Source organism: Leptonotus elevatus, chromosome 1 (genome assembly GCF_054856555.1).
Source record: "Leptonotus elevatus isolate MCC_2025b chromosome 1, RoL_Lele_1.0, whole genome shotgun sequence".
Lineage (NCBI taxonomy): Eukaryota > Metazoa > Chordata > Actinopteri > Syngnathiformes > Syngnathidae > Leptonotus > Leptonotus elevatus.
Window position 1 is genome coordinate 52182998 of NC_141239.1, and position 13337 is coordinate 52196334.

General features: G+C 40.3%; 1 protein-coding gene across 8 annotated transcripts in view; it reads right to left on the bottom strand.

Moving 5' to 3' along the window:
* The window catches only part of caskin1 (CASK interacting protein 1), a 93910-nt gene extending 84344 nt beyond the window's left edge, over positions 1 to 9566 (bottom strand). For 6 of the 8 annotated variants that reach the window (XM_086069034.1, XM_086069025.1, XM_086069001.1 and 3 more), the window contains exon 1: positions 8794 to 9565. In XM_086069034.1, coding sequence (XP_085925160.1) covers positions 8794 to 8887 — 94 coding nt within the window. In that variant the 5' untranslated portion in view covers positions 8888 to 9565. Of the gene's footprint in view, positions 1 to 8793 lie in introns of all 8 variants that reach the window. The other 2 variants (XM_086068976.1, XM_086069018.1) reach the window with 2 other exon arrangements.
* Positions 9567 to 13337: the final 3771 nt, after the last annotated feature.

A 13337-nucleotide genomic window follows, 5' to 3' on the forward strand; every position in this document is an offset into this window, starting at 1 on the left:
CTTAATGTATTCAGAATGGGTGTAGACGGGAGCATTTCTATAAGGTTCTCATTTACAGTACAGTAAAAGCTTGTTCAGGCGATGTTAGTTTTAAGTTTAGGAGATCAAAAAAGTCAAATTATGTAACTCTATTAGTTGCTCAAACATTCATCTCAGAGAAAAAGGTCAAATTGAGTGCATTCAAATATTATGAATATCATTACGCCTGGAAAATTCCTACACAGTGATTCTGAGGACACAGCGCTTTGCAATCTAGCACCCACCTACATACAAATAGTTAGTTATATAAAAAGTCAAAAATGATATAGCTCATCTGCCTTTTTTTACCCCTCTCATCCATCTGTGATTCATTTGCTAAGTCTACAGAGCATTTTGTTAGCATTTTAAGCTATCTGTGTTTATACGTCTGTGTGAGTGACAACATGATCATTTGCTTGGAATGCGTGCTTGAGCTCCACCATTCGAAATGGTAACATGGTTTTTAAAAAAACTTCCATAAAAGGGGGAACAGTGTGTGTGTGTGTGTGTGTGTGTGTGTGTGCGTGCGCGTGTGTGTGTGTAGTGTACATTATGTGAGTACATTTGCGCATAAGCCAGCACAGTTGGTGATTAATGCCACCTAATCGGTGCTGGTTGAGGAAAAAATGTCAAACCTTGTTCCCATTCTCCCCTTGTGGGTGGTCTTTACGTACAGACAGAATTATCGGCCTTCTCTTTCAAATTCATATATCCACTTAACTGGGATAAAATAATTGCGCAATAATGAACAACATTGAAACTCAACTTAAAATATTGCTTGTGCAGTTAATAAAGCAGTTAATAAAGGTTTGATGAGCCATACTAGTGTTTTACTTCCGTTCATAATTCCAATTTTGTCACCTCTCTTGTGCTTTCTTTCTCCTTGAACTTGCCAGTGACCCATTAAACTGGGAGGTTATTTTTGGCACAGTGCATTGTACAGATGAGTAAGTGTTTGCGAAAGAGACAGAGAAGCTTGCACAGTGTGCGCAGTAGTCGGGTAATGGGAGAACAGAGAGGTGGCAAGGATGCCGTTTAGCTATGCCATCTGTTACATCAGCTTGTTCCCACTTCCATCCATTTCGGATTTGCCTTGCTTCAACAGTCCCTTCATTAAAAACATCTATTTAGACAATAATTTATGTATCAACCTGATTATTTTTCACTTCTTTCTTTTGTGTGGCTGCAATTGACATTTCTTATTTTCATTAAAGACAACTTTTTTTTTTTTAAACCTCCCCCTTTCTCCCCATCTGTTGTGTAATTTAATCACGGAGGCAGTCAGCAGCAGTAGCAGGAGTGACTGATGAATTATGTTTTGAAGCAGAATGCAGAGAACTAGCTTCCATGATCAATAACACTGCCACAGCTTTTCCAAAAAATAAAACAATCATACACTTTTATTGGACAATATTTGGCTTTGATTTGACTGTTTGCATTTCCAAATATGCAGTGACATAATGCTTACAATGCGTTCTATTGACAATGTCAGAATTGAACAACTACATTATGCATATCCCAGAGATTTTCAATGGGCTTTTTACACAAATACACTACTTCCTGAACTCAGCACCACTCCTTCATTTCCTGTCTTTCATGATTGGACAAACTGATTAATTCAGGTGTGCCTGACCTCAGTAACCACAACGACAATGGCCAAACACACCTGGAGTAATCAGTTTGTCCAATCATGAAAGACAGGAAATTAAGGAGTGGTGTTGAGTTCAGGAAATAGCGGATTTGTGAGTTCACAAACTCCCGAGAATCCATCTTGTACCGCTCCCATTGATTTCCACCGATACGGACCACTGGTGGTTTGGACCAATCACAGAGCGACATTGTGTTTGGGGGAGGGATATGCAGCTGTGACAAAAACAAGAAGCGCCAAAGCCGTGGGAAGAAACAAACCAAACATGGTGACCAGTGGACGAATGCAATTAATTCTGTTCTCGCCGAATTAGTCTTTTGTGTCCCCATATCAATATTGCAAAACTGACAACATAAACTCAACGCCATGATATCAGCTAGTTACAACAGTCGCATGTCGGTGACGACATTTTCATCCTTTGCCGTGATTGGTCGAAACAAAAGTTATGTAGACGTGCACACGATTCTGCTTCGTCCAATCAGCTCGAAGTGTTGTACAACATGCCCCGCCTTTCTCGAGCAAATCAACACGGAGCAGTCCCAGACTGATATTGTGAAGAACTCCCTCGAGTCTTGCAGTCTGTTCCCGAAGCCGATTAGCTGGTGTGAACAAATATATATATATTTTTTATTTTTATTTTGGTGAATATGTGAATGTGCTGATTTTAAGTGCGCCGCACCTTTTACCGCCGCATGCATCCGTGCCCGCCTGTGTGAACTACATTGACTATACACCTACACCTTGTTTGCTGTTTAAAGGACCATTAGCCAACATGTCTGCAGTGTGGGCACATTTCAATTTATATTGTGCTTTGTTAAAATGCCAGTGCTAAATACATGTTTTATAATAAGATTATAATTTTAATTAATTATAATAAATGCAATGATAATAAAAATTGGCATAATTTTTTTATGCATTTCGGTTTTCGGCCAAGCATTTTTCATTTTCGGTTTTCGGTCAAAAAATGTCATTTCGGTGCATCCCTAATCACAACACCTGCTCCTCATTATAAGCCCCTTTACACCCAAATCAGTGGGAAAAAGGCACCCTGCTACTTCCTGATTGGTATCTTAGCAACCAGTACCAAATATGAGCAAGCTTGCACTCGGATTCGTCGTCCCTGCACTATCCTGCGTCCTACCAACAATTTGATGAATCATTCCATTATAAAATTGGATTAAGGCTCAGCTATCAAAGAAGCAGAAAATCAACTGGTGGAGAAACCTGCTCATGCGTGGTCAGGTGTATACCTGACAAGAGCAATAAACCGCCCCCACATATTAAGCACTAAATTGCTTCTCTTCTTATTCTGATGTCCCCATATTTATTTTACATTATGGTTACATTTATGTATTCTGTCAACAAGAGCCTCAGCAGCAATCCATCTCAATCTGGCACTTGTTTGTCTGCATCTGGGTGTACCAGAAGCAATAGCGACAACAGATTTTAAATGAACACACACAATGCACATATTGTATGTACTCAGTTTTACATTTTACATGCAAGAAGCACTGCTGTGGAGAAATAATTTAACAAACACAACATTCCAAAGTCTTTGTTTTATTTGTGTTTGATTGACATGAACATACAACGAAAAGATTTCACTAGCACGTCTTTTTGTAAAGGATGACACAATTGGATCAATGTGCATTCCAGCGTCTTGACTCAAAATGCGGACTTGAAGAAAAAGTTCCGGTAATGAGTTTAACTCATTCACTGCTATTGACGACTATAGACGTCAAAAATTCATGTGAACTATTTTTATCCGTTTAACCATTTTTCATTTAATTTAATTTTTTATGAAAACCTATATATTTTTATTGTACATTAATAACAGATATAAAATTATCATGCGATTAATTATGATTAAACGGCCCTTTTTTTATTTATTTTTATTAGGCCCGTCAGGCAATTACATTTTTTGAATTGTAATTAATTACATGACTTCACTAGTTAACTAACGATTAATCACAAATTTTATATCTGTTCTAAATTTACAATAAAAACAAATCTAGGTTTTCATACTCTTGTTAGCAAAACTGTTTTTTTTTTTTTTTAACTAATAGAAATAGTTAAAAAGAATGTTTGACTTCTATAGCCGTTAATGGCAGTGAATGAGTTAATGTCAGCTCGGAAGAATATGTTGTCTTTGAGTTACTGTCCCCACTTTCCTCTCTCTAGCACACATAAATGTCTTGTGTGGATGGCATCCGATGGTTTTCTAGCAGTAACATTTCAGTGCTATGACCACTAAAGGACAAAGCGTGGATATAGATGGCATCCACAAAGCTGCAATTCTATCATATTTCTCTCCCTAAGGCGTCCAGCAGCCGCCAAAGCGCAGTTAACACTGCACTGGCTCCGGCTGACAGCATGTGAATCCTTCCACTCTGCCTCCCTGCTCCTTTGTGAATGTGCAGTGGTGTGGATGCAATCATCTGCTCCCCTCCTCTGCCAGCCTCGCATATCAACACACAAAGATGAGCGAGAGAAAAAGAGGGAAAGACATGCTATCAAGGGGGTTCCATGTGCATTAGCGTCACTCGTTCTCCACCGCTTCGCACTTCGGAAACGGACAAAGGAATGGAGCAGAGGTTGAATCATAATCGTTTCTCCCAGATGGGGACCGGTTTTACCCCTTTCGACACACGTTAATCGTAAGAAAGTGGCATTAAAATAGCTTGAGTTGCCACCCATGACGCGCAAAGATTGAAACAGACCATCAACAAACACTGACCTCACGTCACACGCATACACATGGCCACGACCTCATGTGGTGGAGAGGGCAGGCTGAGTGGCAGCAAACTGATGATTGTTCTCCAGATGGTGCCAGGTGTGTGTGCGTGCGAGTGTATGTCGACACTATGTCTGGCCTGAGTAGGAGCAAATGACTTGCAGCAGGACTGAGCCTTCGCCGGAGCCTCTGCTCGCGCACACACAACAGACTTAAACCGTTACAATATTTTACCTATCTGCGCCATACATCCACTCATTACAAACACAAACCAAACCACCACAAACATGTTTCTCTTTCCTTCACAAACAACCACTCCTGTGTGTTCTGTGAGCTTCATGCTTAATGCTTGATGACAAACAGGTCTGCGTTAACGTCGCATTGGAGATAAACTGCTCTCAGGTTCACTCAATGTGCAGTGTCAACGGAAAGGTTTTCCTTTTCAGTTTAAAATAACTGTAACTGTAATAAATGACTTGAACCTCCAGGATCCCACTCGGATTGTGTCAGTTTTGACCTCTAAGGCAAATGTAAATGCAAGACATGTTTACGTGACACAGCGTGATTTGGAATAACTGCAAAACAACAAACAATTTATTGGAATCGGCCATCTTTGTTGTTTACATTTGCCTCAAACGCTTTGAGGGCAGAACTGGGACACGTCAGGTGGGATAAATCCGACTTCAAACCTTCCTCGAACGCAGCATAAGACCGCCATTTTAACGTAAGTTCGGAATTGTCAATACAGCTTTCACTCATGTACACTCCACGCAGAAGGGAGAGTGGGCGACCCATCCAAACAATCTTCTCCGACGACAATATGCTATGACACATTTTGACTCAAATGGGAAAATTCCAATTCGGCGTTCATTTTCAAAGGCCAATTTGCTACTCAATTTGGCTCAGAACGTATTCGAAATTGATTTGTAATCACCCTAATTCCTAAGCTATCTATTTATCTATCTGACCAGGTATCCAATAATGAATATGCATTTGATTTAAGGAGTCATTTTATTTCTTGTAGGCCCGAGATTTTAAAACTTTATCAAGTAAAATTCACCCCTTTCTCCCTGATTGAGGATGACAAACATATGCATTAATATGCTACTTACAGAATACTAAAGCCTCTGCGGAAACCTATTAGCAATTACTATTTTGTATCTTTGTGTTGCAGCAATTTCAGTAAAGGAGGTCTAACACTAATTATGTCCATTTAAAAATCTGCATGGTAACTTCTACACCAACCTTTACAAGGGACTGCATACTCTGCTCATTCTTCCAGATAGATTATAAATACATGGATGTTAATGATATTTTTACACAATAATTGCCTCTGTTCATAGTGAGCTTAGTGACACGATCTAGCTTGAACGTGAACAGTTTGCAGCAAAACAGCACCAAAAGCTGCCTCATTCTTTATAGTGTCTAAGAGTGAGGTTATTTTCTAGATACACAGTTCTCGGCGCACTTGCATCTATTATGCAAAAGCCCAATTAGCTGGAATAATGAAAAACATTTTGTGTTTGTTAAGAATGAGTGACTCAGAAAGGACCCTCTTCTGGCTCTATTTTATTCAGGAATAACACTTTTGTTAACATAACACGCCAAAATGTCAAAGAAAGAAAAGGGAGGACTAATTAGTTAATACATCACAGCATGTCACCGGCATGACAGACAATATCAAAGTAATATGCAATAAATTCTATATTGTGCCAACATCCTTATATCAGTGCATCGGTCAATCAAGCTGTTGAAATTTTTGTGTCGGAGTCGAGTACTTCAGAGCGCATCTCTCCTTTACAAATGTTATTCTTTGAATATACTTTGTTAGTCTTTCCATTAGGACATAATGTTGCAATAGAGAAATTGAAGAATTGCTTCTGAATGCGCTAAACTGCTGTTTCCATTCCAGGCAACAAGCTTGAGTAGTTAATATTCATTGACAAGGCCATTGCATCTAAGCAACGCACTCCAATTTGCCACAGATTGATTTAATAGTACGCCAACAAACAACTCCACACAATCAAAATAATTGTTACAAAGGCCATCCCTCACATTTTGCATTTTCTGTTTTAGAATAACAAATGTAAGAATGTTTGTCTCTTACTATGCGCATTGTTGCGTTTAGACCAGGCCTCCCCAATACTGGTCCTCGAGGGCCAGAGTCCAGTCCTGCAGGTTTTAGATGTTTCTGTCTCCAACACAACTGATTCATAGAATCAGCTCATCGGCAAGCTCTGCAGAAGCCTGTTAACGATCCTGATCTTTAGAATCAGGTGTGCGTGAGGACAGAAACTAGGTCTGGGCAATAAATCGAATTAATTCGATACATTGTCATTTTAAAAACCATATCGTTGAAAATTAGCTAAATCGTGAAATCAAATGGTGTCTTTTGGATAATTAAAAGCTGCTGTTCTTATGTTCTTTTACATCCAAATATTTTTGTGAATTTTAATTTTGCACAAGTGGCAGAATGTTGGATGGGTGGTTTACAAGACATGTTTACAATAGCTACCAACTACCTAATTGTGGCATTTAAAGCTGCAATATGAAACTTTTTTCCCCAAAATAACTTTACAATAAGCTTTTTATTTGACTATTTATGACTAAAATGCCTTCTAATTAGTAGATTAACACCTTAGCTGTTCACAATGGGTACTCCTGAAAACTTTTGGCCAATAGTTTTCAGACTGGATTTGGGTTAGAATTTCCCGCGCGCTGTCTGCGGATATGACGTGGCGTGTATGTGAAGAACAGTATGTGCAGTTTCATTTTTCATCAGCAGGTGGCAGTCGCGATTCGATTTAGTAGCTTTAAGCACAAACTATAAATGCTAAGTTTATGTTAAAACTGATTTAGAACCAGTATACATTATTGTTGTCTGAACATTTTGCACATAAATTATTTTTGAATAAATTAAACGTTAAATAAATGTTTGCTGGATTTATTAGATTAAAATCCATTAAAATTGTAATTGTCCTGAATGACTGCAAAAATCGAGGTTTTTTTTTTGGGGGGGGGGGTGCGCATATCGCCCAGCCCTAACAGAAACTAATAAAAACCTGCAGGACTTAGACCTCAACGACCAGGATTGGGGAAGCCTGGGCCGGTTTAGCCTGAATACATTAAAGTGGAAGTCAACCTTAAACATTTCTGGGCAATAATAAGTTGTACATGACCTCACTAGTCCAAACATGACATTGTGATTAATATTACATTTGTGGAATATGAGTTATGCAGCAAAATCCAGCCGTTTTTATCCATCTCAGGGGGCGGCCATTTTGCCACCTGCTGTTGACTGAAAATGACACCACAGATGCTCAGAGCTCAGTTTGACCAATCACAGCTCACCTGTTTTCTGAAGCTGCGCTGTGATTGGTTGTTACCTGAGACCTGAGCAACATTGATGTCATCTTCAGTCGACAGCAAGTGCCAAAATGGCCGCCCCCTAAAATGGATAAAAATATTCCACTAACACAATATCAACCAGAATGCCATATTTAGACTAGTGGGGCTGCATAGAACATATTATTGTAAAAATAAAAAATAAAGGTTGACTTCGCCATTTAATTGAAACGATCAGCTTTATGAAACATTTGATGTGAGCGTTTGGATCAAATACAGTATCATTGACAGGAGCAATTACATAGTGAAGAAAGAGTACTAAATCAGGATCAGTCCTAAATACCACCAAACAAAAATATGACAAACCGCGGATGCACAGTTAATTATGTACCTTCTGCCATCTAGTGGAAGAGCACTTGTTTGTTCAGTCTGTCATTACATGTTACTGTCATAGATAGATGATATTATCAAAGACACATTATTTGTAGTTAAATCACTCATTTTCAAACCAGTTAAGTGAAATTGGATCATTTCCAACAGTACACCTGATGCTCGCTCACCGCACACTACTAGTTGGGAATCACTGATGATCTACAGTACATGCGCTCTGTTGCCCACACATTAGAGTGGGATGTGGACATGGAATATTGCTGGATGCTTACTAAATGCTCTAGCGCCTGTAGAAAATAATCCACATGGAGCAGAGCAGAGTCATACAGGAAGCCCAACCTGTATTTTCTTGTGTACATCTAAATTCCTTGACACAACAAAATCAAAAGGCTGAAGCTGACATTTGTAAAACCTGGGTCAAACCAATCCCATGTACCCCCACCCACCCCAATTCTGCTGCATTACATTCACAGTCAAGCTCTCAATGCCCACCATGTGATGCATACAACCCCATAGCCCACCGGTGCGATACACCTCGTAGAAACGCCTGCACTCTAATATGAATCTTGCAATATTTTCCAGCCTTTAAATAAGTTGACTGCGTGTGAAATGTGGTGGAGAGAGACCGACGAGACTAAATGAGAATGCAATTCCTTACTTGCTTTCCCTGGCCGGGGCCTTTGCAGCAGCTTCTGCACGGTGAGCAGGTCCTCGGTCTTCACCGCCTGCAGCAGCTCCTGGTCCTTCCCCATCTTCCGCTCTGAGACGAATTACTCCCGCAACATCCTCCGACAGAGGGGCGCTTCAGTCCGGCCTTCCCACGCGGAGAGTGCGCCACCACTAGCCTCCCTCCCTCCCGCCCGCCTCCTCCTCCCCCTTTCTTGGTCCCCGGCTAGACGAGACCTCTGGAGCTTTGGTGTATGATGGTATGAGACAGGGCAGAAAACGGAGGGAGAGGGAGGGGTGCGCTGGGATGGAGGGATGCTATCGTTATCGTACTCGCACCCCACCTCCTTTGCTAGGTGCAGCACCGAGAGATGCGGGCGGTACTGGGAGCTGCTGGGCCGCTCTCAAGCCCGCTGCCGTCGCGAGGTGGAAGGTCCAAGGCTCCTTTCGCGCCTCAATAGAGAAGGAGGCGAACGGTCCTCCACAACAAGATTCCCCGACTGCAAAACATTCGCCGAGGACTTCAAACGTCGTGTGGTTATCGCAGTTTACTGCATCACAGCGGTTGACTATTGGAAAATGCGATGAAACAGGTCCGTGTCAAGCGGCGCTCGTGCTCTGCGTGGTAAACAGAATCCAGAGCTGCAGCAGCAGCAGCAGCCATCGTTCCGCGTGCGCGCTCTCTCTCGCTTTGGATTTGGTCATGTTTCCCCCCGCGTGGGGGCAGGAGTAGTGAGAGAGAAAGAGAGAGAGACTGTGAGGGGTGTGTGGGGAGGAAGGGGGCATGGTCGGGGGGGGGGGGGGGGGGGGAGGGCGTCCACGCACCCTACAGCTGGGCCAGCTCGTGGCGCTAAAGTGCTAGTAGTGAGTTGTGCTGCAAATAGTGGGCGGAGCCGGTGCGAGATGCTTTTCCCGCCGCCTTTACCGCCCTGTTTCATGATAGTCAAGAGATGTTGTCAACACGATTCATTTTCATTTTGGTTAAGACCAGAGGTGGTAGTAACGCTCTACGTTTACTTCGTTACATTTACTCAAGTACCTTATGGGATGAACTGTAACAGCCTGAGTAGTTTTAATGCAACTTTTTACTTATACTTGAATACTCGTTAAGAATAGCTACTACTATTAATCTACAGCTTTGCGATTTTTTATTTTTATTTTTATGGGGTGGGGAAGGGCAGTGTTTTCTGAAAGACTGTTCAAAACACACCAGTACGCTATGTTCAAAGGCCACCTCATGAAGGAAGTGGAGGAAGCTGCCACATTTTGATTCCAGAATTATGTTTTTATTTAAATTGTGAATAGGATTATGGCAACAAGGTTTGCAACTCAAAGATAAGAAAACAAATAACATATATCTTCAACCCTTAATATAAAACTCACAAAGCCAGTAAAGCTATGTGAACTTCACAGTGATAGCTGGTCAAACATAAACTATTGACCTTTTGCACGTGACGTCACAGCCCTCATGGGAACGCCCTCTACGGGAATTTAACGGCAAAAGAGCCACTTGCCTGTATTGTAACTATTGAATCTCATAAAGCGTAAAGTCCTTTATCTAATCGATTATCTTATAAAATGGTCATATCTTGCTGTGCGGTCGGTTGTACAGACAGACAAAGGAGTAAACCAAATGCAAACCTACTAATGAAGACAAAAGACGTTGATTGATTAATTAGTAGATAAATGTTCATACATTTTACTAGTAAAAGTACACTCTAACAAAGATTGTAACAGAGGTGTCGAATTGCGTGTTTCAAATCACATTAACGAGCCAGATAGTTAGCGTCCACTCCAACTACACAAACACACAGCTTAGTTTTAAAATGCACCTTCAACAAAGCTATTAAGTGCATTTGACTGTTGAATAATGGGGATTTCGTCTTTGTGCTTGGAGTTTTTCACTCTGGAGCCGGAGTCATATTCATGAAATTACTGCATAGCTTGCCACTACGACGTCATTTGTTCCATGCTAGTACGCATAGTAACATAGCATCATCACAGCGTTTCAATATAGAACAGACTGTGTAAAAATAAGTCAATTAGCATGATAAACAAGATTTACCTTTGCATTACGAGGTATATTGTCCCACGGTGTGAGCGTAATATCTCGTCCCAGAGACTCAGCCAGCGACAAGCTTTTGAATCAGCCCCGGTGTAAAGAAGAGACGGCATTGACTACATAATGATATAGGTCGTGCGCTGTGAATAACGGCAAAGTCGGCGATTTGATGAACTTGGTAAAAACAGCAGACAACAGAAGGTAAGGGCTGTTTTCAAATTAGCGATCTCCAACTAAAGTAAATATCGCGCTCTATGAGTCCCGACTAAATGTGCAACTTCGACTGACAGGCGAACTTTGGTTGAAGTAATAGATCCCATGGCTCTATGGGCAATAATAACTTTAAATTTGTAACAGTCACTAAGTTGCTCCGGGTCACGTCCACTTCCATTCAACAATCATTTTCTTCCGCCGTCCGTCATAGGGCTGTCACGTGATCACGTGACGTCGGTGCAAATGGTCAATAGCTTCGTGTTGGTAATTGAGAAGTAGTACTAGTGACTGTTTGTATATTACGATACAGATACAGAGTGCAATGTGGCTATTCTGGCTAATACACAAATTACTGACGTTGGGTCCTTGTACCTCCAAAATTGTCACTTCTAAGGAGACCCCCAAAAATGGCAAGTTTGTTCAACCATTAACGTTGCATCATCAAAGAGAGCAAGCCATGTGCAACACTTTAGAGTGGTTAATAATTCCTAAAAATTACACCCACACATGTGAACTGACCAAAAGTATAGATTCGATTTTTGAAAAACTATTACATTTACCAAATTGTGACTGATGAGGTTTTGGCGCAACGCCAGTGAAATAAATGTATGTTGTGATTGAGCAAGATCGTATGACTTAACTCAAGTAATGATTTGACTAGACTTGCCTAACAGCCTTTATCAACTTAAGGGGCTTGAAACTTGAAGGCAGAAGACTTGAGACTTATTCATAACTTGCTCAGTATGTGACCTATTCCCACCTGTGGTTTTTAGTGATGGGCGAATACCGATACCAGTTATTGGTATAGGTGCCAATACCAGCCTTAATTCAAAGTATCAGTGCTCGCAACGATCAGAAATGAGTAATTAGAAGAATAGAAAATTGCCATTAATTTGATGCAATTTTAAGGAAAAATTCTACAGAGCAAAATTTATCAGTCAAGGTCATTTCGATATTGCTTCATGTACAAAAAGTGAAAATAAGTGTTAAATGGTTATTTTCCATAACAGGGCAGTAAAGAAAGCCCACACTGGCGACTGCCATGTCGCCATGATGCATCTTCTGTCAACACGAGGTCGCACACATTATGTCACAAATTTACAACACTACCATAGGAGAGGGGAGGGATTAGGCACAACTTGAGCCACAACCACAACAGATGGCACGCGGCACGTCTATTATTATCGGCGGATTTCTGTATTATCTGGTTAATCTGTATGACGTCAAATTGGTCGATAATTATTGGCGGATTAAAAGTTGTGACTGACGACAGACAGTACTTTGGACTGTTTCAAGCTCCCTCTTGAACACTGTTACCACGGTCCCTTATACAAACAACAACAATACAGATTAATGGCTCATTCAGTTTCACATTTTCAAGAATTTAACATTTTCCTTGATTTAACTCTCTAGTGAGTTAAAACCCCATTTTAGTAGACGTGGATTGATTTGACCCGGAATAGCCTCAGTGTACACTAACTTTGTATAGAACTAGTAGAAAACAACATTTTAAAACATTTTTTATTTTGTTTGTTTTGGTCATAATAGGAAAAGTCAACACACTCTAAAAACTGAAAAGTTGACTCACCTTGAAAAATTGAGGAAACAATTTGCATGCATCTTTTTAAGTTCTTTCAACTTAGCCGCCATTGTGTAAATGCCACAAGATTACTTAAGTACAAACAATTTAATTTGTTTTGCACGCTAGAATCTTCATTAAGTTGAACCAACTTAATTTTCATTGTGTGATACTACTCAATTTTATTATAAACTGTAAAAAATTATGCTGGACCAACATAATAAATTGAGGTAACAATGTGTATCTTTTTAAGTTATTCCAACTTAACTATTGCGTAAATGCAACAAAACTTTTATAGTTAGAAAAACGTAATGTTTTAGTATAGAGAGCATGACTTATTTTGGAATCTACAAGCTTAATTAAGTTGAACCAACATAATTTTAACGATGCAAAAACTACTTCATTTAGTCATCTGTTCTTCAAATCTACTTTATCATTCATCTACTGATGACAGGAGCTGGAGGTTCTTTATCTTGGTCAAAGACACTTGCGACGCAGTCACAAGGGCTGGGGACCGAACCCACAAACTCTGCATTGGGAGACAAGCAACTGTAATTCCCAGCATGCCAAGCGGCACAACGCAAATCGCAAGAAGTATGATTACGTTTTTATTTGTTAATGTTAAATGTTAATTATTCTAGCAGTAATAACAGACTTGTTTTGCATTCATTCCTTTTTTTAA